At 34.2% G+C, this 24078-nt stretch overlaps 1 protein-coding gene across 11 annotated transcripts in view; it reads right to left on the reverse strand.

The window, feature by feature from the left end:
* PLCB4 (phospholipase C beta 4) overlaps positions 1-24078 on the reverse strand; it is a 461856-nt gene that overhangs the window by 155853 nt on the left and 281925 nt on the right. For all 11 annotated transcript variants that reach the window (XM_074287886.1, XM_074287884.1, XM_074287887.1 and 8 more), the window contains one exon: positions 22083-22181. In XM_074287886.1, coding sequence (XP_074143987.1) covers positions 22083-22166 — 84 coding nt within the window. In that variant the 5' untranslated portion in view covers positions 22167-22181. The remainder of the gene's footprint in view (positions 1-22082; positions 22182-24078) is intronic.

A 24078-nucleotide genomic window follows, 5' to 3' on the forward strand; every position in this document is an offset into this window, starting at 1 on the left:
GACTGTTTCTCTCTCTTTCTGTGTGTGTGTATGTGTGTGTACACGTGCGCGTGAGAGAGACAGAGATAGAGACAAAGAGACAAGAGACAGAGGCAGAGAGATAGACAGAGACAAGAGAGACAGAGAGACACAGAAAGAGAGACAGAGAGACAGAACTAAGACAGAGACAGAGAGATAGAGAAACAAGATGACCAAATATTTCTAATGGGCATACTGAGTCATCTCCAAGTCTGAGAGGGCACTTATGTTGTAAGACAGGGCTCTTTTAAGAAGCTCCCTGACACTTGCCAGAGAACTCCAAGAAATGACTTCCAAGGTATTCAGCAGTTATACATTTAGGCAGGCAGAAAGAAAGAAAGGTCAGAAAAACATGTCTTTAAGAGAGGGAGTGGGTGGCCAGCCACAAGATACAAACTTAGATAAGCTAAGCAGTCACATTATTTAAAAAGCAAACCATTTCTATTTTAGAAGTTAAAATAAGAAAAGAATAGACAAGAATTAGTATCTGAAGAGCTGGGATATTTTTACTATATGAAGTAAATAAACAGATTTTTTGGTTAATAATAATAGTTTTTTTTGTTTGTTTTCTATGGAGAAATAAATAACACAAACAAGAGTTTATAAGAAACAAAAGAGATTCATACAAACTTCTGAGATAATACCTTCATACTAGCTTAAAAATCATCTTTTTAATAAAAAATTTTAAATAACTAAATTCTTAGGTAATAGTCTTTTGGGAACACCACATAAACATTGTTTCCAAAGTGAATAAAATGTATATAAAACAAGAATTTCTTGAATTGAATGGATATTTTAGTTGAAAGCAAAATTTTAAAAATTAGTAATGATAATAGATAGCATGCACATAATACTTAAAATTTTAAAAGTATCACATGTGTACTGCACTACATACATGTATCCTATGCATTGTGTATGCACAGATGAAATAGTTATATATTATAAAGCACATATAGCATAACACATATACATATAGATACACATACATACCTACATATGTATATCTGCATGCATACACATGTACAACAACATACATGCACACATTTTATGTTTGTAGTACCATGTGTGCACATGTTCATACATGTAGACATGCATGTGTATATGCATATATATATATAGATATAGATATAGATATACAATTTGATCCTGACTACAATCCTATGAGGCATGTGTTACCATTATCCCCAGAACACTAATGAGTCGCTAACATCTCTTGTCCATAGTCATACAATGAGGAAGACTAAAGGACGGAATTTGAACCCATCTCTCTCAACTCAAAGTCTCATGTACTTTCCACTATTACCATATTGTCACACACACAAAAAAAGTTGAATTACACTCTTGTTAAAAACTAACTCTAGTCAATCTTTAAGAAATTGTAAACCTTCCATAACATCTTCCATGGCCATCCCAGCCCTCTTAAAGATCTCTGTGTCTAGATTATAAGCTATTTTAGAGTGTTTGTCAAGTTGAGAGAAGTACTTCAAGATTTTATTTTCCTAAAGTGCAGATTAAAAACTATTCAGCAATTCATAATTTTAGCTGGTTACCTGGGAACACTGAAAGATTAAATGACATGGCTCAGGACCGTTCTCAGTTATCCCGACATATAGCCTACCAATGGACTCAGATGGCTCTGAAGGAGAGATGAGGCTGGTCACTCTGCCTAGTTCTAGCTCACTTAAACCTAATTCACTTGCAAGTCATATCCCCTTCCCGGTATCATAATCCTTTTAAGGAATGGAGGTAACACAACAACAACTAACTTAAATGAGTTAGAGTAGGATTTGAATACAGATCTTTGTGACTCTGAAGTTGGACTCTGCCTCTATCACCGAGAAAATACGTTCATAAAATATATAGTGTCAATAAAGTTTATGGGGAAATTATTTTAAATGGACGTGATATATGTCTGATAAATATTTATGCCATGAATTTGGTTATGATACATGATTTTAATCAATTGATGTCATGTTTCAGGAAGTAGATACCAAAAGATCATTGTGTTACTCTATCATTATTTCTGATCATTTAAAATATTCTTTAAAAACATAGTACTGAGAAATTTGTAGATTTAGCCAAATAATAAAAGAATCTTTGTTAAAAAATATCCAAATTAGCTTTAGTCCATAATGACCTCTGCACTGTTCAAGTGAATCAAAAGTCTCTCAAGATGTTTACATTTTAAGGAGGTAAGAGGCAAAGTTGATATATTGATAGGTTTTCCTCTTTTCTGCATTAGTACGAGGAATTAGCATCCACAGAATCCATAGAAGACCAGAATGCAAAGGAACGTCTTGGGCAATTTGGTCCAGCATGTAACAGAAGAAAAAAATCTGTGTACAGTGTGAACCGGGAGTATTCACCTACTTTTGCAAAATGATTTCCAATGGAGAAAAAAAAAAACCTATCTTCTTTCAAGGAAATATTTTACTTTCAGGCGGCTCTGCTAGTAAATTTTTCATCTCATTCAATCAATAAATATTTAAGTTCCTACTTTATGATAAGGACTGTGCTAAGTGTGAAAGCTATAAACACACACACACAAAAAAAAAAAAAAAAACCCAGACAGCCCTTGTGCTTAAGAAGTTTCCAATCTGGGGCAGCTAGTGGGCACTAGCCCTGAAGTCAGGAGGACCTGAATTCAAATCTAGTCTCAGATACTTAACACTTCCTGGCTGTGTAACCCTGGACAAGTCACTTAACCCCAATTGTCTCAGCAACAAAAAAAGAAGTTTCCAAACCAATGAGAGAAGATAACACAGAAAAGGAATCTGAAAAGGGGTGAGGAGAGGAAATATATCTAGAAGGAGCATGATAGAGTCCAGTCAAAAGAGAAATAAAGTCATTAAGTGAAAATTCACTCCTCTTTAAACTATTTCTGGCCTCTGTATCCAAGTCCAACAAGTCTGGTTTCTCTTTTAGGTGACAGCCCTCTACATAATTGAAAAATAGATTTATTGGTACTTAAGTACCTCCTCAAGGTGTTCTTGAAGCTTGACTTCTCTGTTCAAATCTCTTCTCTAAATAATATAATCCTCGTTAATTGCCCAGTTTTTTCAACTAGTCACAAAACATTTCCCTTATGTTTTTATCTGATTTCATCCAATAGTTTAAAACTTCCTCATAAATTGATTAAGAACTTAACTATACCTAGTTTAAATCTTTAATAATTGGTTGATTAAATAAAACTAGACTTGTCCACATCTACTTTATGTCTTTGATTAACTGAATATGTAACAGTCAAAGTCATTCTTGTCCATTGACCATCTTGTTAATTACATTGGAATTAAGGAGTATGAAATGTTGAGTTAATATGCATGTAGTTGAATTCCAAATTCCTTGAGCCAAGGAAGAATGGTAGAAAAGAAGGCTTAATTCATAATAAACTTCAAATGAGAGGATGAGTCCAGTTTGGACACCATGTGTTAGCTGTTAGAGGTATGGGGGGATTTCTCATGAGGCACCACAGGTAGATCCATTTAATGAGAGGGCTGCCCCCAAAGCCACTCAGCACAGTACCTTTTTATTTTCACATTCTCTACTGACAGCTTGTTTGACTGGTTCTTATCCAAAACATAATAGCAGTAAGCTCTTTAGAGTCTTGCCATAACTAAGCAGGCACCTGAATTTTGAACATTCTTGTTTACATTGGTAGGACTCGGAACAAAGCATGGGCCATAGATTACTGGGCTTGAACTTTGACAGAGAAATGAAGAGAAAACAAAACCCTTTGTTGGTGCTCAAGGACACTTCTGTAGGAATACATACATAATTTACTGCAGGAAGTTCTACAAAGGGTCAGCCAATAACTTTAATTAAATATTTCTGGCAAGAAGCCAAAGACAAGAAGCCAGACCAGTTGTTTAGTGTATATGAAATGAGGATGGTAGAATGCTTCAGCATGAGTACCTAATACTCAGAAGTTTATATTATTGCATATTAAAGACTGGGATAACGCCAAGCTTTTTGTTGAAAATGGTTTTTTCTTCCTTTCAGGAGGATGACATAAAAGAATAACAACTATGCCATCCCTAGAGTCACATATACATATAGATATATGTGCATATTTATATCTAAGCAAACGATATACATATATATGTATATCATTTGCTTTGAGGCTCCAGTCAAAATAGGGAATAAAAACAAATAATAGCTAATGATAATTATTTTCATTTATATTTCACTTAAAAATTTTAAGGCAATTCATGTCTTATTTTTATTGAGATAGGTTTTTAAAAAAAATTCTCCCCATTTTACAGGTGAGAAAACCAAGGCTCAGAGAATAACGTGCCCAGGATTACAGAGCTAATAACTGAGGCAGCTAATACCTTCAAAATCCAGATGTCTCTCCACCATGTTACCTTCAGGTGAGACCATCATCAAAATTGAGGCAATATAATGAGGCGATATAAATGCAGGTCTTTCTACCTTAGATCTTCTACTTTTTTAATATGCCATCTAGTTACATGATATAAATATCCACTTAAGTTATTTATTGTTAAACATTAAGTAAATGTTTTTGGATTAAGTTTCACTGCCTACAATGGCTACATTATCTATATTCTCATTATTGATGAGAATTATGTAGTCTAGAAAATAGGATCATTGTAATCATATCCTAGATAAATCACCATAGTGGTCTGAAAAGGGTGTTCTTAATCTTGTTTTTGTCATGTACCCATAAGTAAGACTTATGGACCCCTTTTTAGAATGTTTTCAAATGCACAAAATACCCAGGAGCAAAAAGGGAAGCAATTATAGTGAAATAGTTATTAAAATCTATTCCTCTATCTATCTATCTATCTATCTATCTATCTATCTATCTATCTATCTATCTATCCACAAAACAAGCTGATAGACCCAAGGTTAAGAACTACTGATCCACATGAAGTAAAAGCACTTGATCTCATGTGATATCTATGAATGATAGGATTTAAAAGTATTTCCTTAAAATGTTTTCATAGTGATTACCAGCTAAACAAAATGTTAAAGAAAACAATGCCATTCTATTTTTCAATACATCATGCTTTCATTTAAATGATTTTCCATAAAATTCAAATAAACAAGGGATTATTAAGTATTTACAATGCATAGGGAGTTGGTGATATAGAAATGAAAAATATACTTTTTGCTTTCAAGGAGTTTATAATTTAATGGAAGACATTGTATACTAATGAGAAAAAACCCCACTCCTTTCATGGAGTCTAGGAAATTTATTTACATTTATCCTGCATTATTACAGTCTTTCCATTTCCCTACTCCTCAAAAAGAAAATGTCAATCAAGGATTTCAAAATTGTGTTATAACATTATTTAAAATTTTTATTCCCTGAAAGCTTATTTTCTTATTTTGAACTGAACCAATGGATCTTCAACTATTAAGTTAAAGGAATAAATATTTAGATAAAATAGAATATTTGGTAATTTCTCTACTAACTTTGGTCATCTTAGCCACCAGCATAGATTAGCATATGACTGGGATATTCAGCATTAATTGTGAAAGCTGGCAGAAATGAATGGATGAGTTTTATTATGTCCTAATTTACCTAGCATATGGATCTGACTCAAAATTGGGGAAGTGAGACATTTTCCTACTAAAAACTCTCCAAAGTCTCATATTCTCAGCAATGAACAAGATTGAATGCTATAACATCATCTTTTTCATATATATATGTAAGAGTCTAAAATACTTGGAGAGTATTTAGTATTAGAGTATTTTGTCTGAGAGTGCTAGAGTTCTATTAATGCTGTCCATGAATAATAAGATTTTGGTGCAAGAAGAGACTCATGAGCAATGTAGAAGATTTTTATTTGGGAAAAATAAGGCATTCTGACTTACTTCATATGTATATTTCTTCATTTTCAATTCTCTTTTCTCCCAGCTTCCATACAATCTATCTCTACAAAATTTTCATGATTTAAACTCAATGTTTTTTTCATTTACCATATGCACCGATCTAGAGATCTGTCCCTATCCACTCCTCCCCATACAGGACAGAATGAATTGTAAGTACTATCCATGTGACTGGCTGAGACCAGGATTTCATGGGTAAAAAACTTCTAATCTCCAGAGTGAGTATGTCTTCTTCTATTATCAATAAAGTAAGAAATACTAACAAAATGGGGGAAATGGGGGGGGGGGAGGAAAGGAAAACTTTCAGAGAGAAATGAAACAAAACAAAACAAAATTAAGAACAATTATGGGGACCTATTAGAACAGAGAAATAAAAGAATAAAATATAATTTTTTATTTTTTTTTAGGCTGGGGTTAAGTGACTTGCCCAGGGTCACACAGCTAGGAAGCGTTAAGTGTCTGAGGCCAGATTTGAACTCAGATCCTCCTGAATTCAGGGCTGGTGCTCTATCCACTGCACTACCCAGCTACCCCAATATAATTTGTTTAAAAGGGAAAAAAAGAAATGGATGGTCAAAAATAATAAGACATGAGGAATAAAAGAGTAAAGATATAGAAATTGGTTCATAACCTTCATCATCATAGCTAGCATTTATACAGCACCCAGGGATTGTGCTAAGGTTTTTATAAAGCACCTGACAATAACCTTGGGAGATAGTTGCTATTAATATCCCCATTTAACAGTTAAGGAAACTGAGGCCAACAGAGATTAACTGACTTGCTTTGGTCACATAGCTAGGCAGTAACTGTTTGAGGCCTGATTTGAACTCAGTCTTCCATCAATGTGTCACTTAGCTACTCTATCACTCTTTGAACTAATATTAAGTATTCTTCTCAATGTGCACAGTACTAAGTAAGATTAACAGCTGGGTCTGGGTTTCTGTTTGTAAGGCCTTTACAGTTTGAGACAGACAATACACCATTCCCAAAGAAGCTTATAATATAAACAACTAAAAATTCTTGGCAACATGTGAGATTCATCCCTCACTTTTATCGTTCACATCTACTCAGTCCCCAGTTCAATTCAACAAACATTCATTAAACTGCTACTATCAGTAAAACATTTTGTTGAAAGGGATCTAAAAAGTAACAAGGAAAAAAATGGAATGATCTTTGTTTTAAAGGTACTTAAAGATTTTTTAGTAGTCTATGATGTACAGAAATATATAGAACAGAAAAGTGTGTAACAGATACAAAATGCTAGAGAAGTTTAAAAGTTGGGGCACTGAAAGAATAGTATAGATCAGGAACCCTTTATGTAGAAAAGAACATGAGTTGGATCTTAGATAAGAAGAATTCAAACTGGGAAAAAAAAGAGGGTCAGGTATGTTTGGTATTTAAAGCCCATTATAATCTAAGAGTTTCCCCTATCTTTCTAGTCTTCTTATATTTTACTCCCCAAGGTATCCAGTGACACTGGCCTTCTGGCTGCTCCATGAATAAGACATGCCAGTTCTTGGCTCTGGACATTTTCTTTGGATATCTTGTCTGATTAATTGATGTATATTCCCTACTATACTCACTATACTATTATACATATGGCATTGTGGCTTAGCCTGTTGTACTACATATCCAGATTATTGCTATGACTGCTAAACTGTCCTTAATAAAATACCCTAATACCATAAGAAATTCCTGAGTTCAGTATTGGTACTTGTAACTTTCCTACTCTTCCTCTGTGTTCTCTCAGCCTTTCCTTAAGAGAGACATCCAATTCAGTCAATAAACAATTAATAAGCTTTTTCTTATGTGCCAGGCACTGTACTAAGCACTGGAGATAGATGAAAAAAAAAAGCAGACCTTATGCAAACAGTTTTACCCAAATGACATATATTTTGTTATTCAGTAGCTTTTCAGTCACGTCCAAGTCTTCGTGACCCCATTTGAGCTTTTCTTGGGAAAGTCGTATCAGTGTCTTGACTGGGATCATATTGCTAATAAGTATCTGAGGCCAGTTTTGAACACAGGCCTTCCTGCTCCAGGTCCAGTGCTCTATCCACCACAATACTTAGCAGCCTTTTTGCTTTCCAGACAATAATCCTAATGAAAACAAGAGACTGGATCAATCATTTAATTGTTTTCACCTTCAGTTGTCTCATTTCTAAAAAGGTGAATAACAATAGCCCTTACTTCACAGGATTAAAAGTGAGGAGTAGGACTTCCGGCCAAGATGGCGGCGTGGAGGCAGACAGCTGCTTGAGCTCCTCGTTTTCTCTCAGAACTTACTTCATGACAAGCCTCAGACTTAATGCTTGACCCAGAAAGAAACCCACAAATAATCACCAAGAGAAGACATCCTTGAAAGTCGCCAGAAAAGGTCTGTGTTTGTTCGGGGGAGGGTCAATCAGACTGGGTGCAGACTGAGGGCAGACAGCCAGAGCAAGACAGGCAGCTCACACAGCTCAGACCGGAGGGGGAGGGGTGTGATCTCTGCCGTTTCTGTGAAAGGGCTTTTGCCCCAGTGTGGATGCTCCGTCTTGGCAGCAAGCCGGGAGCAGTGGAGAGGCTGTGTACACCGGAAGTAAAGATTGGAACCCCAGAAAGCCAGCGTCTCTCAGAGCCCGGCCACCCCCAACCCCCACCTGGACTGACTCGGTGCGTGTTCTCAGAGCCTCAGAGCGCAGACTCAGTACAGTCATTGCTGTTCTATTAGTGGCTCTCTGCTGCCCTACCCCCAGTCTGTAGAGGAAGCCCATTAATAACATCCAGCCCTATCCCCCACAAAACAGACCAATTGTTTCTCTTGTCAGTTTGTTTTCTTTGATTCTGACAAAATGAACAAAAAATTCAAAAGGGCTCTAACCATTGACAGCTTCTGTGTGGAGAGGGAGCAGACTTCAAATGCTGAGGAGACTAGGAACAGACTGTCCCCAGATGTATCCCCTGGGAGGGATATAAGCTGCTCCTCAATACAAAAGAACCTCATAGAGGAAATCAAAAAGGCTCTCACAAGAGAGCTGGAGGAGGGGTGGGAAGGGGAAAGGGAGGCTTGGCGGGAGAGCCTGGAGAAGTCATCCCATGCATTCAAAGACAGAGTGGATAAAGAAATCAAATCAATTGAGAAACAAGATTAGTGAGCTGGAAAAGGTAAACAACTCCAAGGAAAACACGATTAGAGAGCTGGAAAAAGAAATCAGCTCTCTAAAAAATAAAATGGATACAATGGAAAAAAATTCCATAGAAGATAAAAACTCAATTGGACAATTACAAAGAGATATAAAAAAAGTGAGTGAAGAAAATACATCATTGAAAATTAGACTGGAACAAGTAGAAATGAATGACTCAAGGAGAAACCAAGAGGGAGTCAAGCAAAACCAGAGAAATGAAACAATTGAAAAGACTGTCAAGTACCTTACCAGAAAGACAACAGACCTGGAAAACAGGTCCAGGAGAGACAATTTGAGAATAATCGGACTCCCTGAAAAATGGGAGGAAAAAAAGAGCTTGGACACCATTTTCGAGGAAATTATCAAAGAGAACTGCCCAGACGTTCTGGAAACAGAGGGTAAAATAGACATTGAGAAAATTCATCGATCACCTACTGAAAGGGACCCTAAAATCAAAACGCCAAGAAATATAGTGGCCAAGTTCAAGAACCATCAGACAAAGGAAAAGATATTGAAAGCTGCTAGAAAAAAGCAATTCAGATATGGAGGATCCACAATAAGGATTACCCAGGATCTAGCAGCGTCCACATTAAAAGAATGAAGGGCCTGGAATATGATATTCCGAAAGGCTAAGGAACTTGGTATGCAGCCAAGAATAACTTACCCAGCAAGAATGAGCATTGTTTTCCAGGGAAGAAGATGGACATTTAATGAAATAAATGAATTCCATCTATTTTTGATGAAAAAACCAGACCTACATAAAAGGTTTGATCTTCAAATACAGAAGTCAAGAGATTTCTAAAAAGGTAAAAAGAAATCTTGAGAACTATACTTCTGTCAAAAAAATATGTAAAGAACATATGTACAATTTGTCTTAGAAACTAGAGGTGGAAAGGAGATTATATCATAAAAAAGTGTAAAGTGGTGGTACTACATCTCATGAAGAGGCAAAGGTAACCTATTATATCTGAGAGAAAGAAAGGAGGGAGATGAACATAGCGTGTATCAATAGACATATTCGATTTATGGTGAAACTTCTTCCACTTCATTGAAAAGTGAAAGGGAAGGAGTAAGCTAAGGGGGAAGGGAATACAGTAATTTTGAGGAAAAGGGGTAAAATAAGGGGAGGATCTTTAAGGTGGGGGAGGGATCCTAAAAAGGGAGGGCTGTGAAAAGCAAGTGGTGTTCACCAGTTAATACGGGATAGGAGGGTAAAAGGGAAGGAAAGGGGAAAAGTATAAGCAGGGGTTAATAGGATGGCAAGCAATATAGAATTAGTCCTTCTAACCATAAATGTGAATGGGGCAAACTGCCTCATAAAGAGGAAGCAGTTAGCAGACTGGATTAAAAGTCAGAATCCTACCAAATGTTGTTTACAGGAAACACACCTGAAACAGGGTGAGACATTCAAACTAAAAGTAAAAGGGTGGAGCAGAATCTATTATGCTTCAGGCAAAACCAAAAAAGCAGGAGTAGCCATCCTCATCTCAGATCAAGCAAAAACAAAAATTGATCTAATTAAAAGAGATAAGGAAGGGCATTATATCCTGCTAAAGGGCAGCATCAATAGTGAAGCAGTATCAATATTAAACATATATGCACCAAGTGGTGCAGCATCTAAATTCTTAAAAGAGAAATTAAGAGAGCTGCAAGAGGAAATAGATAGCAAAACTATAATAGCGGGAGATCTCAACCTTGCACTCTCAGAATTAGATAAATCAAACCACAAAATAAATAAGAAAGAAGTCAAAGAGGTAAATAGAATACTAGAAAAGTTTGATATGATAGATCTTTGGCGAAAGCTAAATGGAGACAGAAAGGAATATACTTTCTTCTCAGCAGTTCATGGAACCTATACAAAAATTGATCATATACTAGGGCATAAAAACTTCAAAATCAAATGCAGTAAGGCAGAAATAGTAAATGCATCCTTTTCAGACTATAATGCAATCAAAATAACATTTAATAAAAAGCCAGGGGAAAATAGACCAAAAAATAATTGGAAACTAAATAATCTTATACTAAAGAATGATTGGGTAAAACAGCAAATCATAGACATAATTAATAACTTCACCCAAGAAAATGACAATAATGAGACATCATACCAAAATGTGTGGGATACAGCCAAAGCAGTAATAAGGGGAAGTTTTATATCTCTACAGGCCTACTTGCATAAAATAGAGAAAGAGAGGGCCAATGAATTGGGCTTACAACTAAAATTGCTAGAAAAGGAACAAATTAAAAACCCCCAGACAAACACAAAACTTGAAATTAAAAAAAAATAAAAGGTGAGATTAATAAAATTGAAAGTAAAAAAACTATTGAATTAATTAATAAAACTAAGAGTTGGTTTTATGGAAAAAAAAACAACAAAATAGACAAACCCTTAGTAAACCTGATTAAAAAAAGGAAAGAGAAAAAGCAAATTGATAGTCTTGAAAATGAAAAGGGTGAACTCACCACTAATGAAGAGGAAATTAGAACAATAGTTAGGAGCTACTTTGCTCAACTTTATGCCGATAAATTCGATAACTTAAATGAAATGGAAGAATACCTTCAAAAATATAGCTTGCCCAGATTAACAGAGGAAGAAGTAAGTAGTCTAAATAGTCCCATCTCAGAAAAAGAAATAGACCAAGCTATTAACCAACTTCCTAAGAAAAAGTCCTCAGATGGATTTACAGGTGAATTCTACCAAACATTTAAAGAACAACTAACTCCAATGCTATGTAAACTATTTGAAAAAATAGGGATTGAAGGAGTCCTACCAAATTCCTTCTATGACACAGACATGGTACTGATACCTAAACCAGGTAGATCGAAAACTGAGAAAGAAAACTATAGACCAATTTCCTTAATGAATATTGATGCTAAAATCTTAAATAAGATATTAGCAAATAGACTTCAGAAAATCATCCCCAGGATAATACACTATGACCAAGTGGGATTTATACCAGGCATGCAGGGCTGGTTTAATATTAGGAAAACTATTAGTATAATTGACCATATTAATAATCAAATTAATTAAAACCATATGATCATCTCAATAGATGCAGAAAAAGCATTTGATAAAATCCAACATCCATTCCTACTAAAAACGCTTGAGAGTATAGGAATAAATGGACTATTCCTTAAAATAATAAGGAGCATATATTTAAAACCTTCAGTAAACATCATATGTAATGGTGATAAACTAGAACCTTTTCCTGTAAGATCAGGAGTGAAACAAGGTTGCCCACTATCACCATTACTATTCAATATAGTACTAGAAACTCTAGCCTCGGCAATAAGAGCCGAGAAAGAGATTCAAGGAATTAGAGTAGGAAATGAGGAAATCAAATTGTCACTTTTCGCAGATGACATGATGGTATACTTATAGAACCCCAAAGACTCTGCTAAAAAGCTATTAGAAATAATTCAGAATTTTAGCAAAGTCGCAGGATACGAAATAAATCCACATAAATCCTCAGGATTTTTATACATTACCAACACAATCCAACAGCAAGAGATACAAAGAGAAATTCCATTCAAAATAACAGTCGATAGTATAAAATATTTGGGAATATATCTACCAAAGGAGAGTCAGGAATTATATGAGCAAAATTACAAAACACTTGCTACAAAAATAAAGTCAGATTTAAATAATTGGAAAGACATTCAGTGTTCTTGGATAGGCCGAGCGAATATAATAAAGATGACAATACTCCCCAAACTAATCTATTTATTTAGTGCTATACCAATCAGACTCCCAAGAAACTATTTTAATGACCTAGAAAAAATAACAACAAAATTCATATGGAAGAATAAAAGGTCGAGAATTGCAAGGGAACTAATGAAAAAAAAGTCAGAGGAAGGTGGTCTAAGTGTACCTGATTTAAAGCTATATTATAAAGCAACAGTCACCAAAACCATTTGGTTTTGGCTAAGAAATAGACTAGTTGATCAGTGGTATAGGTTAGGTTCACAGGGCAAGATAGTGAATAAAAATAGCAATCTAATCTTTGACAAACCCAAAGATCCCAAATTTTGGGATAAGAATTCATTATTTGACAAAAACTTCTGGGAAAACTGGAAATTAGTATGGCAGAAACTAGGCATGGACCCACATTTAACACCACATACTAAGATTAGATCAAAATGGGTCCAAGATTTAGGCATAGAGAACGAAATCATAAATAAATTGGAGGAACATGGATGATGGTTTCCCTCTCAGACTTGTGGAGGAGGAAGGAGTTTGTGTCCAAGAGAACTAGAGACCATTATTGATCACAAAATAGAACATTTTGATTACACCAAATTAAAAAGTTTCTGCACAAACAAAACTAATGCAAACAAGATTAGAAGGGAAGTAACAAATTGGGAAAAAATTTTTACAGTTAAAGGTTCTGATAAAGGCCTCATCTCCAAAATATACAGAGAATTGACTTTAATTTATAAGAAATCAAGCCATTCTCCAATTGATAAATGGTCAAAGGATATGAACAGACAATTTTCAGATGATGAAATTAAAACTATTTCCACTCATATGAAAGAGTGTTCTAAATCACTATTGATCAGAGAAATGCAAATTAAGACAACTCTGAGGTATCATTACACACCTGTCAGATTGGCTAAAATGACAGGAACAAATAACGATGAATGTTGGAGGGGCTGTGGGAAAACTGGGACACTGATGCATTGTTGGTGGAGTTGTGAAAGAATCCAACCATTCTGGAGAGCAATCTGGAATTATGCCCAAAAAGTTATCAAAATGTGCATACCCTTTGACCCAGCCATACTACTACTGGGCTTATACCCCAAGGAACTACTAAAGAAGGGAAAGGGACCTGTATGTGCCAAAATGTTTGTGGCAGCCCTTTTCATAGTGGCTAGAAGCTGGAAGATGAATGGATGTCCATCAATTGGAGAATGGTTGGGTAAACTATGGTATATGAATGTTATGGAATATTATTGTTCTATAAGAAATGACCAACAGGAGAAATACAGAGAGGCTTGGAGAGACTTACATCAACTGATGCTGAGTGAAACGAGCAGAACCAGAAGATCATTATACACTTCAACAATGATACTGTACGAGGATGTATGCTGATGGAAGTGGATTTCTTCAACACAGAGAAGAGCTAATCCAATTCCAATTGATTAATGATGGACAGAACCAGCTACATCCAGAAAAGGAACACTGGGAAATGAGTGTAAACTGTTATTTTTACCTTCTGAATCCAATTCTTCCTGTACAACAAAAAATTTCATATATTGTATCTAGAATATACTGTAATATATTTAACATATATAAGACTGCTTGCCATCTGGGGGAGGGGGTTGGGGGAGGAAGGGAAAAAATCTGAATAGAAGTAAGTGCAAGGGATAATGTTGTAAAAAATTACCCATGCATATGTACTGTCAAAAAAATGTTATAATTAAAAAAAAAAAGAAACTTGATCAGAGGTTTCCAGCCCCCTCACCAAAAAAAAAAAAAAAAAAAAAAAAAAGAAAAAAAAAGTGAGGAGTGAATGAGGTAGCATGTAAAATGCTTTGCAAATTATTGTTGATCATAACTCTTAATAAGATCAGAAAAATAACTCACATCAATATTATTCTTTAAAGTTTTTAAAGTACTTTTTTCACAATTCTGTGACTTGGCAGGTAAAGGATTATTATCCCCACAAAATAGATATTTAACAATTTTCTATTGATTGATTGAAGTGTGCAACTCCCAATTTATTTTTAATATGATTGCAATTCCTGTTATAGCCACCTCATCATGGAGTTGAGGCCAGCCTCCTCTTTATAAGAAAGAAATTGCTAGATTTTAATGCATGGACAAGGTTGAGATCCTAATTTTGACACTGTGTGACATTGAGAAAATGACTTTATTTCTCTTCCCTCAGTTTTATTACCTTAAACAAGGGGATTGTACTAGATAAAATCAAAGACCATTTCCAATCTCAAATCTATTATCTTGAGTGGTAATGAACCCTAGTAGAACAGAGCTTCTTAAACTTTTTTCCACTCATTATCCCTTTTCACCTGAGAAATTTTATGTGATCCCCACATTCAATGACATGACCCCATGCAGGGTCACAACCCACATTTTAAGAACCTTTACTTTAGAATATTCTATTCAAGTATTATATTTTGTTAGCAATGTACTAAGTCAGAATGATAGTAGCATCTGTAAGGTAGATGAGTGTACTCTGCAAATAGGAAAAGGCAATATGGAATATAGTCATGTTCTACTATTTCTGACTTCACTTCTGTTATGTTCTAAGCTAGTGATAACTATTCCTGTAAAGAAGAGGGGAAAGGATGTGTGTGTGTGTGTGTGTGTGTGTGTGTGTTTAGAAAGAGAGAGAAAGAAAGAGAGAGACAATAAGAACCATAAAATTTCAGAGCTCGAAAGTGACCTTAGAAAGGATCTAATTCATACATCACCATATTTATAAATGAAATTGATAGAGATCAGGGATTTTAAATGATTTGCTCAATGCCACGCAACCTGTATCTAATTCATGATTTTGAATTCTACTACACAGTTTAAGTGAGACAAATGAGTATATTGAAAATGTACCGTGAATATTAAGAAAGATCAATGCCTAGAACAAAGTCAATTAGCTTTATTTGGATTATTCAATTCCACAAATGTTTAATCTATTATTATTGCTCATGTTTGCCCAACAAAATCAATAGTTGCCCAGTCTTTATACTTTGTGATTTCACATGTCAAAGCTCCTCAAAACTTTGGTTAGGAGGAACTATTTTTCATTTTTTCAGAAGGCTTAAGCTTACTTAGACAGCGAAGTTCCAATAGTAAAGTCCAAAAATAGTCTGAGATCAGGACATTGCCTTTGCCTATATTATATTCCATCATAGAAATTATATTAAACTGTGGAGAGGCAGGCATGGCAGTTTTAACTAGTTCAGAGTTCTACTTGGCAAAGCTTAGAGATCTGATGTCATTACCAGATTAACAGGTTGGGAATGTTACTTAGATTGTCTAAGTTAAATAGCCATGATGAAAGTATCTTGATGATTAAAAAAATCTAGATATACTTTATATATATATATATGTATATATATATAATATATATATATATATATATAAGTTAAATCCCCTAAATATTCTAATAACCACAGTATTTTTCCTTAGCAAAGCATAATATGATAGTGATGCAGTATCACTGCAAGATTCTGGAGTGCTTTCTGAGTCATCAAAGAATGATTAAATTATATACAAGATAAAATCAATATTGAATTCATTTTAATGCACTCTACTTGAAAATTGGTCATCCAATGTCTGGTTTCACAGCAGAATTATCAAAGAATAACATGTATTTTACCAAATCATTCCTGAGTAAGAATTTTCTTTATCACATACCTAACAAGTAGTCTTGAAAGTTTTACGCAAATAATTCTAATAAGGGAGAATTTGATACCTCCTTACACAGTGTGTTTCATTTGTGCCTAATTCTAATTGGAAAGTTTTCCCATTGCTCCTAATTTCTCCCTCTGGGACCAATCAGAATAAATTCATTTCCTCTTCTAAATGACAGATTCTTGAAGACAACTTAACAACCCTCACAATTCTCTTCTCCATGACAAACATCTCTTGCTTCAAATAATTCCTATATAACCTTATGTGATCTCAATGTCCTTCACTATTCTGCTCACCCTGTTGTGGGTATAAGTTTTGGGGCTTCTTAATCTGCTTTCTAAAATCTAGTTCTCAGAACCAATAATGATATTTCAGATATAGTCTCATTAAGGTATGTTTGGCCATATTTCTCCTCTCTTCACCTCATATATTAAGTTATTTTGAAAATAAGGACAACTTTATATTAATTCCTATTAAATCCATCTTGTTAGATTCAATCTAAAGTTCTGGTAGATTGGTTTGCTTTTGAATCTGATTCCATTACCCAATGTGTTAGCTATAGTGCCAAACTTTCTGTCATTTGCAAAAGTTATCATTGTACTAATTGATATGTAAGTCTTTAATAAAAACTTTATATAGCAAAGGGCCAAACATAGATCTATGAGTTACCAATTGAAGCTTTCCTTTGAAGTAGCAGAGCATAATTGATGTTGATGCCTAGTGTCTTGCCATTAAATCTGGTCCAAATTCATTGAACTGTCCTATTGCATAGTCCATTTTGTTCAAAATAATAGCACTAGATTTTGCCAAATACTTTCCTAAAATCAAGATAAACTACTTTAATAGCACTCCTCTACCAGTCCTGTTGAAAGGTCAAAATAAGTTATTTTGACCCATATTTAATGTAATCATGCTGATTCTCTTTGATCACTCTTAATTTATTAGATGCTATTTAACCATTCTTTAACGAGAATTTCTAATATTTTTGCCAAGAATAAAAGTTAAGCTCAATAGTGTGGATATTTTAGTCTTTTTTTTGAAGATTGAAATGACAGTTATTCTTGCCTAGTCCTACACTCTTTTCCCTCTTCTCTATTATCTTTTAAACATCACTGACAATAGCTCAGAAAACATATCTTCAATATAGTGGGATGGTTTTTTCTACGTGTGATTTTTTTTAAAAACACTTTGAAGATACTTAGAATCCCCTACCACTTCTTTATTTCCCTTCAGTATCAATTCACTACTAAAACTATTTATTCTGTCTTTTTCTAAAGACCATTTTCTTTGGCAAGAGATATAAAGTCTCTGTTTTCATGATTCCTTCTATTCTTAAAAAAATCAAACTTAAATTGAAGAAAGTAGGGAAAACAATTAGATCATATAGTTATGATCTAACCATCATCCTTTATGAATGTAAAGTGGAAATTATGAATAGTTTTAAGGGATTAGATCTAGTAAACAGAGTGCCTGAAGAACTATAGAGAGATCTCAATATTGTATAGGAGACAACAGCAACAAAAATCATATTTCCAAGAAAAGAAAAACAAGAAAATAAAATGCCTGTCATATGAGGTTTTACAAATACCTGAGGAAAAGGAAAATAAAAGATAAAGGAGAAAGGGAAAAATATACCCAACAGAGAAGCAAGGAAGGATAAGCTTTTTTAAATGAGCAACAGAAAGAGAAAAAGACAATAGATCTCTTAAAAAAATTAAAGACATAAAGGAAAAGTTTCATGCAAAAATGTGCCTGATAAAAGTAAAAAATTATAGAGATTTAACAGAAGCAGAAAAGATTAAGAACTACACGAAAATTCAAGAGCTTAATATCACCTATAACCACAATGATGTGATTACTTATTTAGTGTCATATATCCTGGAAAATGAGTCAAGAGGAACTTAGGAAGCATTGCTAACAGTACAATTAGTGAAGGTGATGAAATTCCAGCTGAATTATTTAAAATATTAAAATACGTTGCTATTAAAATGCTACACTCAATATGCTAGCAAATTTGAAAAATACAACAATTGCCACTGAATTGGAAAAGATCAGTTCATGTCCCAATCCTTTAAAAAAGGCAATGCCAAGAAATGTTCAAATTTAGCAAACAATTGTGCTCATTTCATATAAGTTTCTGCAAGCAAGACTTCAGTAATGTATAGACAGGGAATTATCAGATGTGCAAGCAGGTTTTGGAAGAGGCAAAAGAATCAAAGACCAAATTGCAAAACATTCACTATTATGGATAAAGCAAGGGGGTTCCAGAAAAACATCCACTTCTGTTTCATTGATTACACTAAAGCCTGTGACTGAGAACCACAACAAAATGTGGCAAATCCTCAAAGAGATGGCAATATTAGATTATCTTATTTTTCTCCTGAGAAACTTATATGCAGGCCAAGAAAAAATAGAACCAAATATGGGAATGGTTTAAGACTGAAAATATGACAAGATACTATAATTTCACCTTATTCATTTAACTTTTATGTAGAGCACATCATGTGAAATGCCAGTCTAGATGAATCAAAAGCTAGAATAAATTGCTGGAAGAAATACCAACAATCTCAAATATGCATTTGATAACTCTGATGGCAGTGAAGAAAAATTAAGAAGCCTCTTGATGAGGATGAAAGAGAAGAGTGTAAAAGCTGACTCAAAGCTAACAAAAAAAACAAAAAACAAAACAAAAAACAAAACAAAACAAAACAAAAACCAAAAAAAACCTAAGATTTTGGCAACTAGTCCCATCACTTCCTGATAAATACTGGGAGAATAAATGGAAGTTGTGTCAGATTTTATATTTTTGGGCTCAAAGATCACTGCAGATGGTGACTGCTGTTATGAGATTAAAAAGTTACTTTCTCCTTGGAAAGAAACTATAGCAAAACTGAATAACATACTAAAAAGTAGAGACATCACCTTATTGAGAAAAATTTTTATAATCAAAAGTATAATTTTTCCTGTAGCAATGCCTGACTATGAGGAAAGCTGACCACTGCAGAACCAGTGCTTTTGATTTGGAGTGCTAGAGAAAACCTTTTAGAGTGCCTTGGACAGCAAACAGTTCAAATCAGTCAATATTTAAAACCATACTATTCACTAGAAGACTGAATACAGAAGCTGAAGCTTAACTTTGGCCACAAATAAGAAGATGGGATTCATTGGAAAAGATCCTAATATTGGGAAACACTGAAGGCAAAACCAGAGGATAAGAGAGATAAGTAGTGTCATGGAAACAACGAATATGAATGTGGACAGACTTTGGGAAATAGTCAAGTATAGAAAGGTCTGCCATGCAATGGCCAGCAGGGTCACAAAAGTCATAAAGAACTGAATAATTGGAAAACAACAACTTCTACCCTTTCTTTATTCCTCCTCTTTTACCTGTTAGTACACCATAATATTCTCATAACACTTCCCCAAACAGACTGAATTTATTGTAGTTAAATTAAGCTTTTAAATCGCCTTTAGTTTGAAGTATAATTTGGTATCACAATTTGACAGGGAGGAACATTCAAGGGCTTTGAACTGAATGGGGGTTTTTGGATATTGGTGTCTGTTTAGAATAAAAATTTTTAAAAGTTACCATTTCCCAGGAAATAGGTTAAAAAATCCTTAAAAAGTTTTAAAATTTTAATATGTCTATTTGGTAGCCAGTATTCTTTATTAAGTACTTATCTCAACATAGGAACAGAAGTCAGAGCCACCTTCAAATTGCTATGCCTTGAACATATGCTTCAGATCCTGAAAAAATCTGTCTTGGGATGAGCTTTGAGTGGTGGCTAATCCTTTTGCTTTTCTGTGATGCCAATTCCCAAAATGTAATTCTGGATACATCAGGCACTTCTTACAGAAAAGGGAGTATAACTCTAGACTCATACAAGCCAGTTTTAACAACGGAGAACTATCATCTCTCAAATACTGTAATTAAGCTTTGTTTCATCCTATATGGTTTATTTTGCTGCAGGGTTTTATGTAGCTGCAGGGAAAATCAGCATAGATTAGGTGCCCATGTCCAGGGTATTCCCTGAAATTGATAGAGTCCTCCTAGAAAAAAAGTACTCAATATAAAAAATAGCCATCAGGCATTGAACAGCTATTTATAACTTTTACTAAAAAGAAATACTTAAAACACAAAAAGATTTGCAAATGTGCATCAGCCAATAGTGAAAACATAAAGCAAGGACTTATACATTTAACATATTCCCTTGAAAGATAAAGACAATATTCAGGGGCTGATGAAAAAATATTTCTCCTGCATTTTAGTTATAGGGGAACTGTGGACCTGGATGCAGATCTAACACAAAGAGAGCATTAGGGTGTGTGGTTTCAGAGAATCAGAGGCCCTTCTTGAATAAAGACTAGAATGAAAATCAAAAGAGCCATGACCATTCTCTTTTTGGATTACACTGCTTTGTAAATACCAGAAACTTGCAGACTTCCCAAAAAGTCCCCCCAAAAAGAAACAGTTGCACAGAAAAAAATCTGAAAGTTTGGATAATATGTTCCCACCTTAAAGGTGAGCAAAGCCCAACTTTAGCATAAAGTTCAAAGTCAAGAAAAATTAAAAGAACCTATATACACCAAAACATTTATGACAGCTCTTCTCATGGTGACAAAGAATTAGAAATTGAGATGCTCATCAAGTGAAAAAAGGCTGAACAAGTTTTGGCACATTCTTATGCTGTGGAATATGAAGAGGAAAATGGTTTCAGAAAAAAAATGGTAAGACCTATATGATTTAATGAAAAAGGAAGTAAGCTGTACCAGGAGATCATTGTGTACAGTAACAGTTATATTGTGAAGATCAACTGTGAAAGACTTGGATACTCTGATCAATACAATTATCTAGGACAATTCCAAAGTCCTTGTGATGAAAAAAAATGCCAAACATTTCCAGAAAGAGAGAACTGATAAACTCTGTGTGCAAGTTAAAGTAAATTTTTCTCACCATTTTTTTGATTTTTTTGAAAAATATGGAAATATGTGTTGTATGATTTCATATGTATAATTGATATCATGCTATTTGACTTCTTGGTAGATAAGGAAGGGCCTGGGAGGACAGAGAATTTGGAACTCAAAATTTAAAAAGAAAAAAAAGTGTTAAAAATAAATGCATAATAAATTTTTAAAAAATAAAAAAGAAATGATGAACAGATTAATTTTAGAAAAACCCTGAAAGACTTACATGAAATGATGGAGAATAAGTGAGCAGAACTAGAACAGCATTCTACATAGTAACAGAAATATTGTACAATGATCAACTGTGAATGTCTTAGCTATTCTGATCAATACAATGATCCAAGATAATTCTGAAGTATTTCTGATGAAAAATTTCATCTACTTCTAGAAAAAACCTGAAGGAGTTTGAATGCAGATCAAAGCATCAGTTTTAAACTTTCTTTTTGCTGTACTTGTTCTCTGTTTTCTTTTGCAGCATGGCTAATATAGGAATGTTTTGCATAACTACTCCACATGTATAATCTATATCAAATTACTTGTCTTTTCATGGTAAGGGGTAAGGAGGATGGGAGGGAGAGACTTTGAAAATCAAAATTTTAAAAAGAAACCAACACACGTTTACATGTAATTGAAAAATACTTAATTAAATAAAAATATAATGGGGAAAACATTTAGTAGAAAATATTAGCAACAAATCTCTTTACCTCTTCATATCTGTCAAAAATGGCTCCCTCCTGTAAAAATGGGGAAACTGGCTTCTGCCAGTTAAATTCATATGGTTTGGCCATAATTATCTTCAAAACCTGAAAATAGAAAGAATTGCTAATTAGTAAGGTAACCAAAAGAAGTTAAAGTCAAAATGATATTTATTATTTTCATGTACATTTTTTTTCTTTTAGTAAGCTTTTACTAACATTATACTTGTGTGAACTTTTATTCTCCCACCATGGACAAACCATATTGTTAAAAAAAAAACTATAAGTAATATAAACAATAGAATAATAATGCACCGAAATGTTTTGAAGATATATTCTTCAATACTAAAATTTTTACTCTCTTAAGGAGGGACTTCTTGATGTAAATATCATTACTGATCCATCCCTTTAAAAGCCTACTGGGTGTCTCAATGGATAAAATACTAAATTTGGCATCATGAAGACTCATCAAAGTACCTCAGACATTTATTAGCTGGGTGACCCTGTGCAAGTCACTTAACTATGTTTACCTCAGTTAAAAAAAGTTAGGAGAAGGAAATGGCAAACCACTCCATTGATTGCCAATAAAACTCCAAAATGAGGTCATGAAGAGTCAGACATGACTGAAACAATCTAACAATAAAAAAGCATGGATGAAGTTTTCATTAATCACTATGTCAAGTGGAATGCAACACTCCATGAATTAACACTGTTGAGATTCTACACAAACTTGTTACTGAAAGGCACAAAGATGATTCACCGTGCTAGAAAGGGTGGAAAGAGACAGAGGGTTTCTTCTAGGGCATGGAGAGTGGGGTGTGAAGGAAGGGAATAAGAATTTATGTAGTGTCTACTAGGGTGTCAGGCAGTGAGTTAAGCATTTGAAAATTACTATTTTATTTGATCCTCATAACTCTGTGAAGTAGAATGCTTCCTTATTTTACAGCTGAGGAAACTGAGGTAAACAGAAGTGAAGTGGCTTTCTCTAGGTCAGACCAATAATAATGTCTGACTAGCAAGTTGAACTTGGGTTTTCCTGACTCAAGGAGCAACTCAGTGTGCAGTCAGTTGTAGCTGCCTCTTCTAGTTCAATTCATTTTTTTAAATTTTATTTTATTTTATTATTTATTTATTTGTTTATTTGTTTATTTATTTATTTAGTTCAATTCAAAAAGAGAAAAATTCTTGGACCTAAGACTGAGAAAGTACATGATTTCTACTTGCAGGTTCATTCAATTTATGTATTCTGCAGAGTAAAATGGATTACGAAACAATCACATTGGAACACAAATGTGTTATAGATTGATTCACAGCCAGAATGACTGTCCACATGTATAAAAGTCTTGACATTAAATACTAATTTGAGAAAGGAGTAAGTTCCTTTCATTTCCGTTAGACCGCTGGTGACAAAGAGAAATTGATGAGTAGAAATTTACCAAAAGCCATGCTAGATCCCAGGAATACAGAGAGCAATGAAAAATTGGTTAATTCCTTCTCGAGTTAACAGACATCTGGATTTTACATTCTATATTCTCCAGAGGGAATGTCAGTAAGAAAGAGTCTATCTGTCTGTATGTGTATATGTACATGAGAGGGACACAAAATTTCATATATATTTATGAAAAAACATATTGATGAATAGAGTAAGTGCTAGGGGTGAGTAAAGTACTTACCTGGATTCCATGCGTCCTTACAAAACCTATTTCACAGGACATACAGTAGAACACACTGTGTTCACTACTTTCCCTCCCACTCCTAAGCCTTTCAGCTATTATATTCACATATACTCACAGCACAAATTTGGAATTTTTTCAAGTTGATCTGCTTATGTGAAGAATTGTAATGCTTTTGTTCCAAATGCAGAGAAAGAAAATGAATATTGAATCATTCAACAAACATTTGTTAAGTGCTTAATTTGTGCGAGGCACTGTGGGAGATCGATTAGTTTGGAAAGGTTACCAAAAGTGGGCAGTGCAGATTAATGGAGCTTCCTGTTAAGATCTAG

The sequence above is a fragment of the Sminthopsis crassicaudata genome, chromosome 2 (genome assembly GCF_048593235.1).
Source record: "Sminthopsis crassicaudata isolate SCR6 chromosome 2, ASM4859323v1, whole genome shotgun sequence".
Classification (NCBI taxonomy): domain Eukaryota; kingdom Metazoa; phylum Chordata; class Mammalia; order Dasyuromorphia; family Dasyuridae; genus Sminthopsis; species Sminthopsis crassicaudata.